Source organism: Zonotrichia leucophrys, chromosome 8 (genome assembly GCF_028769735.1).
Source record: "Zonotrichia leucophrys gambelii isolate GWCS_2022_RI chromosome 8, RI_Zleu_2.0, whole genome shotgun sequence".
Lineage (NCBI taxonomy): Eukaryota > Metazoa > Chordata > Aves > Passeriformes > Passerellidae > Zonotrichia > Zonotrichia leucophrys.
Window position 1 is genome coordinate 11,882,915 of NC_088178.1, and position 19,593 is coordinate 11,902,507.

Genomic DNA, 19,593 nt, shown 5'->3' on the forward strand with positions numbered 1-19,593 from the left:
GAGAAGTAAGGCAGTATCTGTTCAGCGACACTGCCACGGCCTTCGCTGGCAGACCCAACAGAGCTGCAGCGCTCACGCAGCTGAGCCACCATCCTGTGTTTCATAAACTTCCTTGACGTTTGCAATAGGCTGAGAATTGAACTTATGGATTATATTGGTGATACAAGTGAATTACTTCACTTTTCTACTCTAGGCAGTCATGGTAAAACTAGCAACCGTCTGGTTTTTCTTCTGTTTGTACTTCATAGGCTGTCTCAGGAGAACTGCTCTTGTAGAGATTCTTCTAGTGGCATTTCAGCCATACAGCACATGCTGACAAGAAAGTTATAGTTTAAAATTAGTTTTGTATTTTACATAATCCTGTGACATTACACGTTATGTCCCTACAGAATGGACTTAATCCCAGCATGTACTAAAATCGAGGAATTCTTTTACCAACTTCTGTGGAAACCACACATGGCATGAAACCATGAAACCACCACAACAGTACAAAACTGCTAGTAATCTGAAATAGACTCATTTAAAAAATCAGTTTATTAATGTTTAGAAGTCAATAAAGCTATGTGCAAATTGAACAATAAAAGTCAGAAACATTTTAAATACTATTTTTTAAACCAGAAAAAAAACCCCAACAGTTTAATTGCACTGGAAATTTTACTACAAAGGCAATACATTTTCTTTACAAAATACCAGTCCTAGGAGTTGCTGATGACTGTAGATAAGTCAATTGCTTTCAGCTATCCCAGATATACCACATTTGTTATAGTAACACTCTAGGCGCATGAAGACTCCTGTATCTTATTTACATTATACACATTCAACCCCATTAGCACAGGTTAGAAAAATAGAGAAGTAAAAATGATGCTGTAAAACAAATACATTCAATTTAATAACAGGTACTTCTTCCATGATAAAATACAGACATCTTTGCTGAAATTATAAACATTAATAAAATGTGCCAAAATGTATTGCATTTTGTTATGGAAGTGCATTTATCTATAGTCATTTCACTTCAACTTTCTTTTTATTTTTTCTGAAACCCGACGTACTCTTTTCTGATTTTCCAACTGATCCTTACTTTTGGAAAGACTGTGAAACTGACACTGAAATACCCCTTCAGTTTTTAGCTCTTCTTACTTAGGCAAAAATCCCACTGTTGTCAATAGTATTTTTTACTATTTTGTAGACGTTCAAGTCATCTTGAAGAGAAATGATATTTAGTTCTTTCTTGCATTTTTCATGATAATGCAGTTTAATGCTATAGAATAAAAAGGCAATCAAAATATGGGGCCAAATGCCCCTCTGAGCTACTCCATTAAGTCTGACGCAGCCAATGGAATTGTACAGGCGAAAGTAACTGCAGAATCTAACTTGTGGTCTTCAAACGTAATACAGACTGACAGCAAAAATTCACAGCTATGATCTTATTAAGTAAAACCCCAAGAGCTTTGGACTCTGCAAACAAACCCTTATGACTTAACTAAAAGCTCTGCAAAATGATGCCAATTATGGTTGTATGTGGTCTAAGTTACATTTGTGTGATCTCCTTCCATGTTATGTCCTAAACAAACACACTTCTTACCAACGGTACCAGAGCCACCACTAAATTCAGTACAGAAAGATCTTTGTGTCAGTGGTTTGCTGTGAAGAGAAAAAACTTCACATTCTTCTCACAGGGGAAAAAAAAAAAGATTCATTCTCCCTTTCCCTCCTCCCCCTCTCTCTTTCTCTCACACACACCAGGCATCATTTCACCAAGGCATCAGTCTTTCAGAGTTACTAAGGAGATTTCAGGATATGAATGCGCCTGACAATCCTGAGCTGCCTCAGCGCAAAGACAAAACATGCTCCAGGGAAAAAGATTTTCAAGCCAGAACAGTGTGTCCCATTTCTTGAACTCCAGCCTCGCAAGTGCACCGTTTGCCTCGTTAGAACTAATGCTACTTGCTCACTCAGCCCAACGCTGCTGCTGTGAGCAGGAGGCGTCCCAGCTCCCTGATTTCAGAGGAAGACTCTGAAATACACCCCCATGGTTACTCCTAAGAAGATGAGGTAACATTGCCCGAAGACATGATGGTTTCAGGATGGTCACCGTCCTCCTTCTGTGGGTGTGAGGAGTTGTCAGACTTACTCCGGCTGAACTCCATGCCCCCAATGATTGGCCGTTTGAATTTGGTCCCAGAATCTGCTGGGGGACATGTGCAGCAGCACAAAATCTTGATGAAAGCCCTCCGCATCTCCTTGTTTGTCAAGGTGTAGATGATGGGGTTCGTGGCTGAATTGAGCACGGCCAGTACTAAGAAATACTCTGCTTTATAGAGGATTGGGCAGGTCTTCACTTTGCACCCCACATCCAGTAAAAGGAGGATGAACAGAGGAGCCCAGCAGGCAATGAAGACACTCAGGACTATGATCACTGTCTTTAGCAAGGCTAGTGACTTTTCTGAGCTCCTGGTAGCTTTGGTAATGTTTTTCCGAAATGTCAGCCTGCGGCTCCTAGTCCTCACCATGGAGTAGATCCTACAGTAGAGGACCACAATAGACAACAAAAGGCCAGTGAAAACGGTTGTGCAAAAGAGAATATAGTGCTTGTGGTAGAGAGGCAGCACGGTGGAGCAGTTGTACAAGAGGGTCTTGCAGTTCCAGCCCATGATCGGGAGCCCCCCGAGGATGGCGGAGATGACCCAGCACGCACTGATCAGCAAGAAGGAGCGGAAGCTGTTGCTGCCATTGTGGAGTTTCATTTTCAGCATGGTGATGTATCTCTCAATGGCAATGGCCAACAAGCTGAACACAGAAGCTGACAAGGCAACAAACATGCTGCCTTCTCTTACAAACCACTGGTTGGGGGTCAGGCTGTAGGTTTTGTGTCCAGATAGCAGGAGGTTGGCAGTGTAAGCCACACCAGCCAGCAAGTCTGAAAGAGCTAAGTTCCCAATGAAATAGTACATGGGTCTGTGAAACTTCTTGGTTTTCCAGATGGTAAGCAAGACAAAAATGTTCTCTAAGATTATAAAGCAGCAAATGATGATAAAAACCACCGACGTCACTTTAATTCCAGTGTCCACACTCTCATTTAGCTTTCCCGTGTAATTATAATGCTCTTTGATGACATAGTTGACATCAGTGTTGGTGGGGTTGCTGGTGACCTTCTGCGGGGCAGTGGTGCCGGAGTTCATGGTGCCTGGCTGGGGACTGCTCCCCCAGCGGCCACCGGATGGTGACGCCGACCGCAAACCCGGTGGCTGCCCCGCAGCTCCTTGGCCCCACAGCCTGCCCGGCACTGCTGCACGGCCTCACAAACTGCAGCCCTGAGAACAAGAGGCACAAAACCCACACTTAAAAGAAAGGAAGACAAATAGTGTAGCAAATGCTAAAGGGTTTAAAATAATCTGCCCTTTTAACTGTGCATCAGAGTCATAAATGTATTCACACATGAATCAGTTTCATTCAGCTGGTAAAATATGTTTAAAAGGTGGTTAGGCATATTCAGTAGGTAAAGCTAATAAGACAAAAAAAGTTCTGTCATGCAGAACTGAACAAGTTGGAGTCAGCAAGGACTCTATTACTTCCAACACAAAAGATCTCAAAGCTCCCCAGCACTAAGTTCTAGTGTTTTTTCTTCAGTGGGAAATGCAATAGCAGAGATTAAAAAAGAGAAAGGGCTTGCTTGATTAGATTTAACTGTAAATGTATGAAAGTCTGTACAGAAATTACTTGACAGAAGACCCGTATTCTTCTCCATTAATAAAGTCTGAATACACTTTGGAAGGGGGTAGTTATGCAATTTACTGATGCCATCTCAAACAGTGGTAAATGCACTGATGTAAATATAAACAACAGATCATCTCAAAGCTGTAAACAGGTAAGGAGTGCCCTTGCTAAATACAAGTAAGAATATACTTTACAAAGCCCACAGCAGTAAAAAGTTTAGAAAAACAAGAAAAATATGGAATTAAGCTGGAGAGCAAGCCCATTCCATCGGTCTGAAACAAAGAATGTCAAAAAAAACCCTTGCATTTAAATAACTCGTATGGCAAGCTTTTGAAATTGGCCTAATTAAGGAATACGCATACAGAGGAAACCCTCTTTACACATAAAGGTTTCGTAGTGGACATTTAAAAAGAATTAAACACATAATATCACGCAAGGAAAGAAGAACAAGAAGATTTGCTAAACTACAGCCCAAGCAGGGCAAAGCAGTGGGTTCGGCTCCCCGCACCATTCCCGGGCTCCAGTCCGCATCGCTCCCGGACATAAAACTCCCACCGCTCCTGTCCCGCACGGCTCCGGGGCTCAGCCCGCGCCGCTCCGGCCCCGCTCCGGTCCCCAGCACGCGTGGCTCCCGGCCCGCACCGCCTCCGCTGCCCGCGGCACGCAGCCGGTGTCCAGGTGGCCTCTTCCCCACCTCTCCTGTTTTGTTTCGTGGCCCCGGGGGTCGCGCCGAGCGGGGACCGCAGCGCTGGGGCCGGGGGCGTCCGCGCGGTGCGGGGAGTGCGCGGCTCCCCGAGCCTTACCTCGCTCAAGCGCGGCGCGGAGCCCACACCGGCCCCGCACATCTTGCGTGCCCGCGGAGCAACTCCGGTGGGCGGGCTGGGGGGTTCGGTGGTTTTAATATTTCTGCAGCTGTTGCCCAGCCCTTCCGATCCCTCCTCCCAGCCCGGCCCTGCCCCGTCCCGCCCGCCGGGGCGTGAGCAGCCGCGGGCGCTGGCTCCTGGCTGGCACACGAAGGCGCGGGCGCGAAGAAGTCCCCCGCGGGATCCCCTCGCCCTGCCGGCCGGGGGATGCAGGGAGGGCTCCAGCCGTCCCTGACCTGGGAGCTGCCGCCTCCCGGCACCGGGCGCGCCCGGCATTCCGGGGAAGGAGGTGCTGGCACGGCCCGGCCGGCTCCGAGCACGCTCCTGCGCCTGGCGGGGCGCCGGGGGCAGCTTCGCGCCCGCCCGGCTTCTTGCCCTCCGAGTAGGCCCAGAACGGCCATGGCCAAAGGCAGCATCCCGTATCCTCAGCTCTCCCTCTTCTCTTCCAGGACTGTGTAAGTCGTGTTTAAGGAAACACCTGGAAGAAGCTCTTCCATGTTCTCACTACAACCAAGGTGTGTTTTTGCCGTGGCAGGCCCGGTGGCTGCCACCCGCACTCCTGGCCTGCAGGTGACTCACCAGCGGCTCCCCCCGGAATCGGTGTTGGTGTTTCCACATGAAAAAACCCCAAACAAACAAACAAACAAACAAAATCAAAAAACCCCAACCCAAAAACTAAAAACCCCAAACCCCAAAACTCTGTTTAGAGGATGTTGTAAAACAACTGTTTGAAAGTACAAAGAAAAGATTTTTTATGCATTTTTTCAGAAACAAAATTGGCAAGGGCAACTACTTAACACTCTTTTAAAAGAATATATTGTATATTCTTTTTAAAAGAAAAACCACTTTTGGTGTATGTGAAATGCCAGCTCTGGTGTATTCTACTGTTGTACTTGCTGCAGAAATATTCCTCTTCCTTCCTTGCTCTGCTCTTGTTAACTCCAAATTGAAATGTAAAAGAATATCACAGTAGGCCAAAGCACAATATATTGAGTCTTCCAGTTTAAAGCACTTTGCCCATCAATTAGCTGTAGCAGTTGTTATGGGGAAAAGACAGCACAAGTATTCTACCCTCAGGAAGAGGGTCCCCTTATTTATGCTAATAGTCACGCTTCAATTGCTCCACCTCTCCCAGAATGACTCAGATAAATTACAGTGGCAAACAGACATTTACTCTTCTACCACAAAGCTAGAAACTTAAAAAGATATTTATCCTCCTGAGAGCCTGGAGAAAAATGCAGCCGTTAAGTCACAACTGTCAGAAAAGGCACATGAGATAAATCATGCTTGAGGTTGACATCTGTATCCCCTGCAACTGCCCAACATACCCCAGGATATTTCAAGCTTTCCCCCTTATTTATCTAATACATAGAAAATACTAAATAAAAGTGCATTCATTAGGCATTTTCTTCTAGGAAATAATTCTCACATAATTTTAAGTAAGAGGAACATATTAAAGGAACATGCTTTAATTAAAGGACAGAATGATTCACGGTTTCATTAGTCAGATGTGCAGGCTTTGATGTCCAGGCTATTGGTTACCAGCTGAGAGGATACCAGCTCAGAGATGTGACACCCAGCAAATTGTCAGAGGCTGTGTAGAATCACAGAACCATAGAATGGTTTGGGTTGGAATGGACCTTAAAGATCACCCAGTTCCTATTCCATTGCCATGGGCAGGAATAGGAACTGGGTGATCTTTAAGGTCCATTAAAGATCAACCTTTCACTAAGCCAGGATGCTCAAAGCCCCATCCAACCTAGCCTTGAACACTTCCAGGGATGGGCACATCCACCCTTTCTTTGGGCAACCTGTTCCAGGGCCTCACCACCCTCACAGCAGACATTCTTATCAATATTGAAATTAAGCCCACACTCTTTCAGTTTGAAGCCACTCTCTCGGCCTGACACTACATGCTCTTGTAAAAAGTCCCTTTCCAGGTTTCTTGTAGGGCCTCCTTTATAGACTTAAGCACCACAAGAAAGTAATCCCAGAGCCTTCTTTTCTCCAGACTGAACAAAGCCAGCTCAGCCTTTCCTCGTAAGAGATTCTCCATAAGAGATCATTATTTGCATCTTTCCCCTGGACCTGCTCTGACCATGTTTGGTCCATGTCTTTCCTGTGCTGAGAATCCCAGAGCTGGACGCAGCACTGCAAGTAGGGTCTGGCCAGAGCAGGGCAGAGGGGCAGAATCCCCTTCCTTGAGCTGTTGCTCACACTCCTTATGGTGCCGCCTAGGGTACAATTGGCTTTCTGGGCTGCATTGCAGGGTCATGTCCAGCCTCTTATCCACCAGCACCCCCAAGTCCTTCACCTCTGCTTCTCTCAGCCTCAAGGAGTTGCCCCAATCCAGGTGCAGCACTGGGCAAAATATGCAGGCAATTTCAGTCCCATTCTGAAAGCTGGACACTTGTATCACAAAAAGCTTCATTAAACTTAGACAACCACACGCATTTACAGCCTTCTTGACGTTTTGGCAGTGAGGAAACTGAAATATAGCTTCATTCTTCACAGGCAAATGGAGCCAGATCAGCTGGATTTGCACTGAAGGCTGTCTAAAGCCTCAGAGAAGATAGGTTTACATGGGTCAACTGCACAGGTTCTAACCTGCTTACAAGGGCTAAAACACAAACACGGGACTCAGGCTGGTCCAGCCAACTCTACCAAAACTGTAGTAGCTGGCAAGTATTTAGCAAGGGGGTTTACACCAGGGTTACCCTCCAGCCTCACCCAGAGAACAAGCCACCAACAGAATGAGAACTCTTTCTCAGTACCTCTCCAACTGCCTCGTTCACTGATAAGGAAGCTTGCACTCCTACTACAGAAATCCAGTGTATACATGGCTCCTTTGAGAACTCTGGAATTGCCTATGGTCAGAAAAAGGAGAAAGAACAACACAGTGTTACTCATGCATTTCAGAAATAACCAGAATGCAGGTCTCTGTCAAATGCCAGCAGGAAGGCTGCACATATCAGGACACCAAACTGACACAAAACAGATGCCTCACCTGGCTAAACTGGTTAAAAAAAATGTTCTGCACCATGTCTACTAGCATCAAGAGACAGACACATTTTTCACTGGGATCTGAGTATGTAAATGCTCTTACGTAGCTTTCAGGATGAGCAGAAACTCCCATTTTAGGGAATGTCATGAACAACAAACTAATACTGTGTGGCAGCCAAAGTTCTTGTGGAACTTCCAGTGACAGCTTAGTGTGGTAGGGATTGCAGAAACCTGGCTAGTCACAGAGCAATTTCCTTGCAGGAAAATGCTTTGATCTTGTCAGAAAAGAAGCTGTAAGCTGGGGTCCACCCAATGCCTGCATATCAAAAGACTGGTGGCCTCTGACAGCACCAGACCAAACTCTCCCAGTGCAGCTGGACAACTCACAATTGCATCAGAGGAGTGTCTGAACACTATCCATCTTGAAAAGATAGTGACAATTCCTGTGAGAGAGATTAGCAAAGGATTTTTCTCCAACACGTCATTCTTCTGCATTTTTCAAAAGTCTTTGTCCATATAAGCAAAAACTACTTTTATTCATCCTGATGCAACTTAGTCACAAAGGGAGTCATTCCTCTATGAAGTGCTGGGTCATGAAAGAAAATCTGTGAAACAGTACCAGAGTGCAAGATTGGTCACCAAGAAAATACCAAGAATGGCCTGCAGAATCCCCCAAAATTCTCATGACTAGAAGAAATAAAAAAGTCAAATTCATTATTCTGCTGCAATCCCTGAACAAGTATTTTGAATCACTCATCAAGATTTACATGCATTGTAGCATGCTGTTACGTGCCTTCAAGTAATTGATACTTTTCAAAATCTGTAAGGAAAATAATATGCCTAATTAATGTGTTCAAATGGGTTCAAATGACACCTTAAATGAAGTACATGCAGGCAGAAAAAAATTGTAATATTGTGAGATAACTCAACCCATACTGGGAGACTATACCAGAAAGTTCTAAGAGAGCAGAGAAGACACTGAAAGTATTTCTGTATCTGTAAGAAAGCTACAAAGACTAAATTAAATTATTTTATTCATTTGTTACATAAGAGTAACTACAAACCATTTATACTGATTCTTGAGTATACTGAGTACCTAAGAGAACAATTCAGATTTATTGTTCAGTTTAAAATTAATCAATGTTCCAGTTACATTGCTTTTCCAGTTTAGAACAATCTGGTTTTAAATTATTCTTTCCACAGGGAATCCATTAGATAAATTAATTTTCTGTTGTTATTCAGTGTTCAAAAATTTCATTTCTTCTTTCCTCAGATTAGAATCAAAAACCTGGTTAGGGGGGAAAAAAATTCATTAGAACATTGCAAAGATTAAAGCACATATACTTTTTCAGTATTAGTATTCTAAACTTAGATGGTCTGGTTTTAAGTTCTTGACATTGATAAATAATATTAATTAAATGGCTTTTTTGTTTAAAAAGGCAACTGTAAAAACTTTAATATATTCATTTTTGTGACAATCTGCACTTTATTTTTAGTCCGCTAAGCTGAACATATTATTAGGAAAAGCTCAAGTCTGAAGGGAAAGAATTGAAGAAGTTAAGAAATTGGCATGCAATAGTTTGCCTGGATATCATTGTTAACTGCCTTGGATTCAATCAGCAGCTGCAAGACCCACACCACCTTTATCCCCATTTTCAAAAGCATGGATTAACCACAGAGGTGTGAATATTATGCAGTTGGCTTGATCTAGTAGATTTGTGAACTTACCACTATTGCAGTTAATTTTCTACATTGGCTACTCAGAAAATAATGACTTGGAAGTCATGTTGGGGGGACAGGTGTGATAGAAACACTTCTGCAGTCTGATTTAAAAAAAAATAAATCTTGAATATTCACTTTAAAAACTCGTTTACATTATTTTCCTAGGAAACATTCTCAGGTGCCTTCATCTCCAGTAATATAAGAGATGAAAACCAAAAATAAACAAGAAAAATAGGAGAGGGAGCTACTCAGAGTCAGGCAGGAAGCAACTTGGCTGCACAGAAAATGGCCTCACCCTTTCCACTGACTTTTAGTTTATATTTTTCTTTTCCTTATTTGTTTCAAGAGTTTCCTTCCATTAGGAGTCACAGAGCTCTTGCAGAGGCAGCTGACTGCATTTAGGTAGATAGCACTGATAAATTGCATCTTATTTTAAGTAATGGTTTATCTCAACTGAAAAGGAGTGTCCCAATCAGTCACTGCCATAAATGACATAATGATAGGGAAGAAAAAGTGCCTTCAGTTTTCTGGTGTATTCCCTGATCCTGTTGGCAAGGTGATGGGTTACAAAGATGAAATGGATGCATTGATGCATCCTGAAAAGGGTCACTGTAGAAAGGTGAACAGATTTTCTCTCTAGGGGAAGTTTGTTTTACAGAAATAAGAACAAGAGGAAGAATTTCAACCCTGGGGAAGAATTTGCATATAATTCCAAGAATTCACTTGAGGGATAAATTCTGAGTTTAAAACAAAACAAAATCTTACAAAATGAGCACCTCCAGGCTAACTGACCAAAGAAGAAATAAAAAACAGAAATAAACTTTCTGGGTTTGTATGTCCACCACTTTTATACCCTTCTGGTCTTCTATGTCTCTTACCATAAATTACTCCTCCCTGCTTGCTATTCCTAAATCTCATTAGTGTTCACTTGTTAATTCCTCATTAGTTGTCTCATTTCTTTGACCAATGTTGGGAGTACTTTAGAAAGGCTCATTTAGATGAGGTGGTGTGGACTTACTCTTCAGCAGCCTTTGCTTAAAAAGAAAATTATTACTGCCAGAGTAACCCCAATGTAGTTGTAGATAGGGGCACAAAATATGAATCCACTAAGTCTGTCTTTCCTTCTGCAACCTCACCAAAAGTAAAAGAGGACTTGCTCAATGATTCTAAATTTACATGATGTAAAACTTGTGATTACCACAGTCAAAGGAAGGGGCTTCAGTGATCTATCCCAAGGCCACAGGAGATAACAGGGTTTCAGTCTCTTGGGCAATTATAGCTTCTAACAGAAAACAATGGCTATTAGTGAGGCATAATGTGCAAAACTGCTCATCACACCCGGGAGAAAGATAGCTTGGTGAGCTGAGTCCCAGCACTTAAAACCTTGAGTCCTCTCAGATTACACCTCACTTAGTACATAGCTAAAATGAAATTCTTCTGTAGTTCTAAAGGCACTAATTGGCAGCAGTGAAAATTCTAGGAAAGATTACAAAATAATGAGAAAAAACCCACCAAAGAAAAAAGGCCTGAAACAACAATTTGCCCTGAATGTAGTTAGAAAAGTATCAGATTGAAACTGTAACCTGCCACAGCTTAAGAAGAATGCTTTTTTAGTAATACTGTTCCTGATTATTCCTCTCATTACTCACTGAACTGTTTAAGATAGCATGATCTAGCCTGAGAAAATCCTGGCTTGCCTTCCTTGCAAAAGCAGGTGCAGACATCAAAAACATTGTAAAATCTCTTTGACAGAAAGAACACTGAAATATATTACTGAACTCACAGCCATTCTCACACTAGCCTAAGGTCACCTATGTGGGGCATTGGCAAGAAAATCTGGTTTAATTCCAATTAGCTCAGAACAGGGAGGTGATCAGTCAGAATCAAGTGCAAAAACCCAGTGTTGTAATGAACATGGAGCTCTAGCCATGTAGTCCTAGCTGACACTGTTCTGGTCACACCAGAGCTAGAATTTGCTAGCCAACATAAAGATTTGGTTCCTTTGACACACCATTTATGTTTGAAGCAGTATGTTGATGTAATGTCTGTTTCTTTAGAGAGAACTAGAGGTGAAACTCCAACCTGTGTTTTGTAAATTCTTAGAAAGTCATCACTGCCAAAAGCCTTATTTAGGAAATATCAGGCACATGACTCACTTCTAGTCCTTGTTTCACTAATTCAGATACACTGTGAAGGAAGGAGTCCCTCAACAGCACAAATTTTTTTCATACTGCTAAGGCATTGTTCTTTTCAAAAGCAGTATTAGCTGAGAGCCACTGGTAGAAGGGTTTATTTTTGGACAATCTCTCCAACTTTCACTAAATCATTGCCACAGTTTCATGTAAAAGCTAAAATAATGCCTAAAAATTACATTTGTTTTATAAATGAGCTTTACTGCTTGGAACTATTGAACCCTCATCATACAGCTGAGCCAGGCACAGAGCAGTTCTTAGACACCAAAAGTGGCATTCCCGGGTACTGGAGCCCCCCCAGACTTGAAACTAGAAAATAACCTTGCTCTGGAAATCGTGTATATTTCTCAGAACACCACACTGTGCAGGTAATAGTGAGCAGCATTTCATAAAAAATATCTTGTTTTTCATAGAAATTATTCTAGAGGCAAATCTAGACAAATTTTTGTGGACAAGTTTACCAGAAAAAAAAACTAGACAATAATTCTGAGGAGTTGTTATCTAAAAGATAAATTTGTCTGAAAGATAAATTTGTTATCTAAAAGATAATTTTGTTATCTAAAAGATAATTCCCAGGTACTGGAGCTCCTCAGACTGCGGGCCAGGCTTGAAACTAGAAAATAGCCTTGCTCTGGAAATTGTGTATATTTCTCAGAACACCACACTCTGCAGGCATTGGTGAGCAGCATTTCCTACAATATCTTGTTTTTCATAGAAATTATTCTAGAGGCAAATCTAGACAATTTTTTGTGGATAAGTTTACCAGAAAAAGCTAGACAATAACTCTGAGGAGCTGTTATCTAAAAGGTAAATTTGTCTGGATTTTAGCCAAGCTGTATAGAAGCTCTACACTTTGAGGACAAACAATGCAGGCTAGAATATGTGATTGCTGTAAGCCACTTCTTGATAAAAAGCTAAGGAGCTTTGTTTCACAATATGACTAAAGCAGAACAGCACTGGGAAAACTGCCTCAGGAAGTCCACACACAATATAAATCATAATCAGATTTTCCATACCTTTCTAGACACAGGAACTCCTAAAATATCAAGCCAATGAGACTACAAGTTGAATACTAAGCCAATAGATTCTGCAGGCATATTTCTCAAAACAGATCTGTGAGCTACATTTATCAATATTCACCTCTCTGTAGAGATACCTATTTTATAAGAAAATCTGAGGAACAGTATGGTCTCTTAATGGGATTTCCTGAACAAACCCAAAATGAAATCTAAACTTATTCTCACAAAAAGCTACCAAAACCTCACCGCAATTTCCAGTAAGTAATAATAAAGATGTATTTTTGGCTCGTGGAGCTTGCTGCTCATCTTTCAGCCTTGCAAATAGTTTATTTGTACCTGAACTTGGCTGGAAAGATTACTGCTTTGGTTTATCTACCAAAGTTACTAGTTAGGCTAGTAACTAATATGCATAGAACTCTCTGAGTCAATGCCACAGTAATGCTGTGATATGCATAAAACTTTTTTGATCATTCTCAGATATTGTGTATTACAATGAAATTATTTTCTTCATGGAGATTTGCAGGATATTATACAACAGAAATACTGTCATGATAATGACATTAACTTTTTTTCATCCACTTTTTTCTTCTTCATATATTGTATCTCTCTAATAAAATACTGGAAAAATTATTTCATACCCAACACCTATATGGCACAATAACAGGTAGCACTTTTGCCCTATATTTTTCAAGGAGTATCTCCTCATTTGAATTAAACAGCCTGATGGTCTTTAATATATAAAGGGGTCTGTGGTATAAATAGGAGCCTTTGCATGGACTTCAATGGACTGAGGAACAGTATTTCAGATGGAGATATAAAATCTCTTTGAGGGTTGTACAAAAGTGTTACCCTCAAAAATATCTTTTGTCTGTTGCCAATGTTAAGGATTTCAAATCAGTGATCATTATCGGCAGACATCACTATCTTGAGTAGATTCTTACTGCAACCTTCTCTGAGTTAAAATTACATGGTGTGACTCTCTGACTCCTGAGAAAGCAAAGAAAAGCTCAAACCTTGATTCACACAATAAAACTTGGATCCCAGGAAACATGTCTCCCATCATGCATTCCATTCAGAATTTCAACATCATCTTCTGTTATTGTAAAATCAAACACCTGTGGGAATGCATATACAGTTAACATCATGAGCACAGACAGAATCAACAACCTCAGATATATTCTAGTATTTAACTGATCAAGATTCACTTTCATGTGAGGCCCAATTTTTATATATTCTTCCTTCAGAAAATTCTTATATTTTGTCATAGAAAAATACTCCATCAAGCTGACAGGCTCCATTGGGTCCTTTGCTCCTTTAGTGACTCATGTTTATTTGTGTTAAGATGGTTTTGCAGCACTCTGGCCTCAGGCAACGATCCAAGACAAGGGTAATATCAAAGCTGGTTTTGACAGCACTCTGTTGTCACTCCAGAGGTAGGTATAGGAATATCCTGACAGCAATCTCTTTGGGAGAATGAGCTCAGTATTTCACTTACATCCCAATGCTCAGTTTAGAGTGTTACAGTTCTCTTTCTCAGAACTTTAGACAAAGAGAATTTTTACAAGGTATCAGGACATTCACAAAGCTAACAAGCCAAAGGCTGTGTCTGTCTTTTCTATGACTCTACTTTGACAAAATTCGCACAAATCAGCTAAATACAGAAAAAGTGCCACAGTGCCTCAGTACTAACTCAAACTGGAAAGCATTCACCTGTCTTCAAACACAAGTTCTTCCAGCCACTGCCTTCTCCTGTGGCCACACCTGCAATGTGAACGATGGTGTCAGTGCTTTCTTAGAAGGTGTCCTATTGAGACATTATCATCAGGCAGTTGCTTCTGTTCTCTTTGTCATAGCTCTTCTGTGCTAAATAAAAAGATTCTGTGGAACCTGAACTGTAGCCAAATGAGCTCCTCCCATCCTGCATTATCCAGCAACCACTGTTCTGGAATGATCCTTGTAGTCAAATCTCATTGCTCTTTCAAGCCTTTTAAGCTTAAGCCAGGGACCAGTCCCGGAACTAGAAACCCTATGTTTTATATACTGAGGGTTTAATGAGGACCAACTTGACCAGAAGTGGTAGAGACTCAGGCCAACACAGACTCATGAGGGAAAGAAAAAGAAGGGAGGTGTGATAAACAACACACAAAGACTGTGCCAGTTCTTTCCTTTCTCCCCCTTAAGTGTTTTAAGTTTGGATTGTAACACATTCCCTGAGTTGTGTGAAATGAATTGGGGGTGCCATTGAGTAAACTCTGTAAAAAATGAAATTAATCTGGATTTCAAATATTATTGGGGAAAATAAAAGTATAAGGAAGGATTTTCAAACTGGTTTTGTTCTCTGATCTGGTTCCCAATACAGCACCACAAGCAGCTGTGCTTGTACCACAGAAGGCGGTGTGAATGTCAGAATAAACAGCCAAGGCAGGAGCTGTATAAACAGGCATGGCCACCTGCAGAAATTCTCATGTATATTGATTCACACCTCCACACACACACACAGAAGGATAAAAACAGCAGATGGAAGATTCCTGTCTTCTTGCAAAGTTTCTTCCAGATTTGCCAGTTCATACCCCTATGATATTTTTGGAAAGAAGTTGTGGTTTTGCCTACCCTAAATAAAGAACACTTTCAGATTAGAGAAATAGAGACCCAAGTAATGAATTAAAACTATTTGGTATGAAAAGAAAATTTAGAAAAGGTGCGAGAGAGGAATCAGACTGCCAATTCTCATTCATTTCCACTTTACTTTGTCCAGTCCCTTCATGCTGGGACCTTTTCTGCACATTGAGTAGAAGGAGAAGGTAGGAGAAGAGTCAGGGCAGGTGGACTGTGATTTCCTTGGAAGGTCTTTATGTTGGAGCTATCCCCAGGTGAGTTTTAAAGCTTTCATAGACTGTTATGCATAGCATCCAAACTCCTTCCATTTGACCTATGTGCCAAAAAGAATGTAACCATAGCCAGATTAGGATGTTCTACAATCAGACAGGTAATAACTAGAACTATTAATTACAAAAATCAACTGCAAATTTCTTTATTCACAGTAATTAGCTCTCCAGGTATTTTCTGATATTTGTGAGTTACAGTTTTTTTCTTACATTGTGGTCATTTCACAATATCCATTTGCCAATTTTGAATGAGTTACCCCAGTATGAAACTGGTAAGGAAAATGGGAAGGGAACCCAAAATATTAAGAACTCTTACTTGGATGTTAGCCAGGCTTGAGTGCATAACCAAATCTTACCTTGCAGTTTTCCTCTATCCGTTCTGCCTTTGTTGACTTTGGAATAGTGACAATCCCATTCTGTAAAGAATTATGCTTCTCATCAATAAAATTTGCAGATTTTAAGAAAATTATCTATCTTCAAGCCATTACAATGAATTCCTCACACCTTCTGAGGTTCTAATTTCATTTTCTGGGGGACACTGACATTTTTCCATGTCATTTGCAGCTGCAGTTACATACACTGTGTTGATTTCCAACACACAACATGGTTTATATCAACTTAATACATTATTTCACTGCTTAGTACTTTATATTCAGTGACAGGAATGGAATGATGAGGAATACTGCTTGTAACATCGACTTTGGAAACATTTCTTAGTGGAGGCTCTTATTCTCTACAACCAAATTATTTATAATAATTAATATTTGAAATACTGGCATGATTTGTGTACTACATTCTAAACTTCCACTACAGCCACCAGTTTACACAATAACAACATACTGAAAGCAGAAATATCTTCTGGTATAAATAAATTCTGGTTTGATGCACAAACCCCAAACAATTTGCATTTTTTTCCTGAGAAAGGAGACACATTTTTATTACCACCCTTCATTACCTGTATGCTCCAGCGTATGCAAATCTGTGCTGGAGTTCTGCCATACTTCTTTGCCAGCTGAATGACAGTAGGATGGGTGAGTGCTTCACCTTTGGCTAAAGGACAGTAGCCTTCAAAAACAATATTTCTGCTCCTACAATAATCAACCAGCTCCTGAGGTCTTTGGAAAGGGTGGTATTCAACCTTAGATAAACAGAAATAAACTCAGTAAAAACCCTGAAAACACATTTTGTGGAAAACATCAATAAAAATGAAAATAATTTCTCTCTTGTTTTAAAAATAGAACATGAGTAAAGTCACTGTTTCTGGGAAGTAGGCATAAGGTATTAGTTTTAGAAGATACATGAATGGTATTAATCACATATTTTACCAATAATTGGCACAAAAAGTTAACTGCATTTTGTTTCCCTCAGAAACAAGGCGCAGTTGTCTGCCTGACCTGCAGCTGGACTTTCACTATTGCTCTACTGTTAAGAAATATATACAAATGAACAGTGGAAGTCAGCATCAAGTCACCTTTACTGGTACTTTGAGACTACTTTCTCTTCCCCAAATCTATGTCCTTTCCTGCTTCTTTACTAATGAATTCTTTCTAGTGATCTTTGAGCTGCCCAGGCAAGGGGAGGAGGCTGCGCAGGGGCTGGGTTTGCAAGCGACCAACCAGAACAATTTGCTTAGGGTGAGGACCTGACCTTGGAAGCAAAGCCTGTTGGCATGGACTGCACATGGCAAATCCTGTGTTCTGTGTGGTGTCACCATCAGCTTGTGCAGGGAAGCAATCACACTGTGGAACTGAGGTGTGAAGGAGACCCTTTGTAGGAAGGAAGATCACAAATTGCCAAGAACCAGTTAAAAGAGGAAAAGTAACAAGCTACAAAGACACAGTTGTTGGGAGCAAAAGGAAAAAGAAGTTATTGGATAGTAATCATCTCAGAGGAGAGACATATTCTGGCATGTAGCTAAAACCAGAAATGAAACTCTGTGACATTCCTTAATAAGTTATTTAAATAAGTATTTCACAGTCTATTCATTGTAAGAAGCACACATTACTCTGCATTTAGATGAAAGTGGGTAGTGTTTGCTTTAACAAAATACAAAATCATGTGATGCATTTTTGTGACTGGTCATCAGCATTGTTCCAGGGACTGAGCTCTTACGCATTTTGAAGAAAAATACTCTTCTGAGCAATCACCTCAATACGTGGAATCTGGAAAATTTCTTCTGCCATAAAGAGGACAAATGAACATTTCCTGTTTCTCATCTTTAGTACATGTTGTCTTTTCAGACAACAATAGCCAGGAACAATAGGCTGGCAGTCATTCAACGTGAGCTAAGAAAAAACTGTGCCCCTGGAAGGCTGGGCTGAGTCAGCCTAAAGCTGCTATGATCTAAATTACTAGGTGGACTCGGGAACAAGGTTCAAGCAGCAGACATCCATGTCTTCTACCTTTGATGTTTCTTGACCTCTGAGTACCCTTTGTATTTCATGTTTGTATGTGTAAGAGCAGTGCTTAGGTCATACAGTTATTCCCTTGTTTGCACCTGAGCTGGATATGAAATATTCTCATTGTATCTATGCAGAACTATGAGGGGAGAAGTGAAAGAGCAAGCCAGGTGTTTTACTGGATTAGTAAAAGAGTAATAAGCAATTCTAGCAGATGTTCTTTATAGTAAGTATAGCAAATAACGCAGTTCAAAAATATTAAATAAAAAATTATGTATTTAGGACCAAATGAAACATCTGCAGTGCCTCTATGGCATCATGTGACTTATTCAGCATTTATTACTAATTAAACTGCAAGTAGAATTTACCTGCTGGTCTAATAAGACTCCAGGCAGCACAGTTTCAGGTTACAGCAGGAATGTTTAAATCAAGAGCAGTATGCTGAGGTATCACCTGAAAGCTTCACAAGCAGAATACATAGCAACAACTACTTCCCCCCTGAAAAGATCATACTTTGTGCCTTTCACTGAATCCAGAGGCTCCCAAATTTTGTGAATTGTATTTTTGACATTTTGGTACATGCAGTTTTGTGTTAGTAGAAGCACGTATTTTTCTTCTTAAATATATTACTAAAATAATCAAATGCATCAAATAAAATAAGCATCTTGGAATTTTTATTTCTTTTAATTAAAACACTCTGGAAGGTTTTAGCAGCATCTGCAAGGTACGAGGATCCTGAGCTACAAGAGGCATAAGGTGAGTGATCAACATATCCTTCCCCTCAAAATAACAATTCTTGCTTCCTGTCTTGCCCCACCCTTGCTATTTTTGTCATCAGACGTTTTCAGGCAAGGGCCGTCTGTCACATAATGGCAGAGGAAGATCTTGATCTTTTCTGGCACCCTACCCTGATTGACTGGCATGTAAAAACTGGCATCTGGTTAACAGAACAGTTTGCAGCTCACATTACAGAACTTCACAGCTGCTGCATGCCCAGCCACAGGGGACCTCCAACCAAAGCACTGGTTTTTTTACAACAGTCATAGCAAATGGGGAAAAGCTGAGCCTAATAACAACCCTTACACATGGCCCTAGAAAGTCAGACCTCAGATGATGCACAGAGGCCTTACCTCCTTCCACCCTGCTGCAGTCCTTTACACATGATAAAGTTTCTGCACATCTGGAATTCAGTAATTTTCTCAATGGCAATGCTGTCTTACAATTTTTTCTCTTTATGAAACTGAAATACAAGCCTATGAGTACTTTCTGTATAGAAGAACAGTTTGAGTTTCTGTACAAAGGTGTTGTTTTCTAATGTCTTATATGCATTTCTACCTTGTACAAATTTACACAGTAGAGCTCAATATTAGTGCAATATCAACAATGTAAGTAAATCTCTCTGAGGTCACTACACAGTAATTCACACTTCTCCAGGACTGGAAAAATATTGAATTCTATTGAATTCCTCTACTGAATTCCTAAATGGAATTCACAGAGGAACAGCTTATATTTGGGTTCAGTGCATCACATTAGTAAATGAAACATATATATTTGTTAAGTACTTATAAAATATTTATTTTCCCCCTGAGTAACAGGGCAATGAACCTTTAGAGAGATTTCAAAGATTTCTTTGAGCCTAAATCCAAACTTGCTACTGCCAAGTCAATTACAAAACTCTGGCACACAAACCTGGAACTAGGTTGTAAGTTTCACTCTATATGATGCTAGAATAAAGTACCATCATTTTACAGTGTTTACAAGTACTTTTAACAGTATATTGAAATTTTAAAAGGTGC

The 19,593-nt window shown here is 40.8% G+C and overlaps 2 protein-coding genes across 2 annotated transcripts in view; both read right to left on the reverse strand.

Annotated features, from left to right (window-relative positions):
* Window positions 1-506: 506 nt before the first annotated feature.
* On the reverse strand, window positions 507-4,631 carry S1PR1 (sphingosine-1-phosphate receptor 1). Its single transcript, XM_064720175.1, has 2 exons — window positions 4,518-4,631; window positions 507-3,311 (listed from the first exon to the last, which is right to left on the reverse strand). The coding sequence occupies exon 2, from the start codon at window positions 3,177-3,179 to the stop codon at window positions 2,040-2,042; it is 1,140 nt and encodes a 379-aa protein (XP_064576245.1). The 5' UTR covers window positions 3,180-3,311; window positions 4,518-4,631; the 3' UTR covers window positions 507-2,039.
* A 4,033-nt stretch (window positions 4,632-8,664) lies between these two features.
* LOC135451287 (uncharacterized oxidoreductase ZK1290.5-like) overlaps window positions 8,665-19,593 on the reverse strand; it is a 44,207-nt gene continuing 33,278 nt past the window's right edge. Inside the window, exons 5-8 of the mRNA XM_064720347.1 lie at window positions 16,354-16,536; window positions 15,755-15,814; window positions 13,527-13,628; window positions 8,665-8,868 (exon numbers count right to left, since the gene is read on the reverse strand). Coding sequence (XP_064576417.1) covers window positions 13,533-13,628; window positions 15,755-15,814; window positions 16,354-16,536 — 339 coding nt within the window. The 3' untranslated portion in view covers window positions 8,665-8,868; window positions 13,527-13,532. The remainder of the gene's footprint in view (window positions 8,869-13,526; window positions 13,629-15,754; window positions 15,815-16,353; window positions 16,537-19,593) is intronic.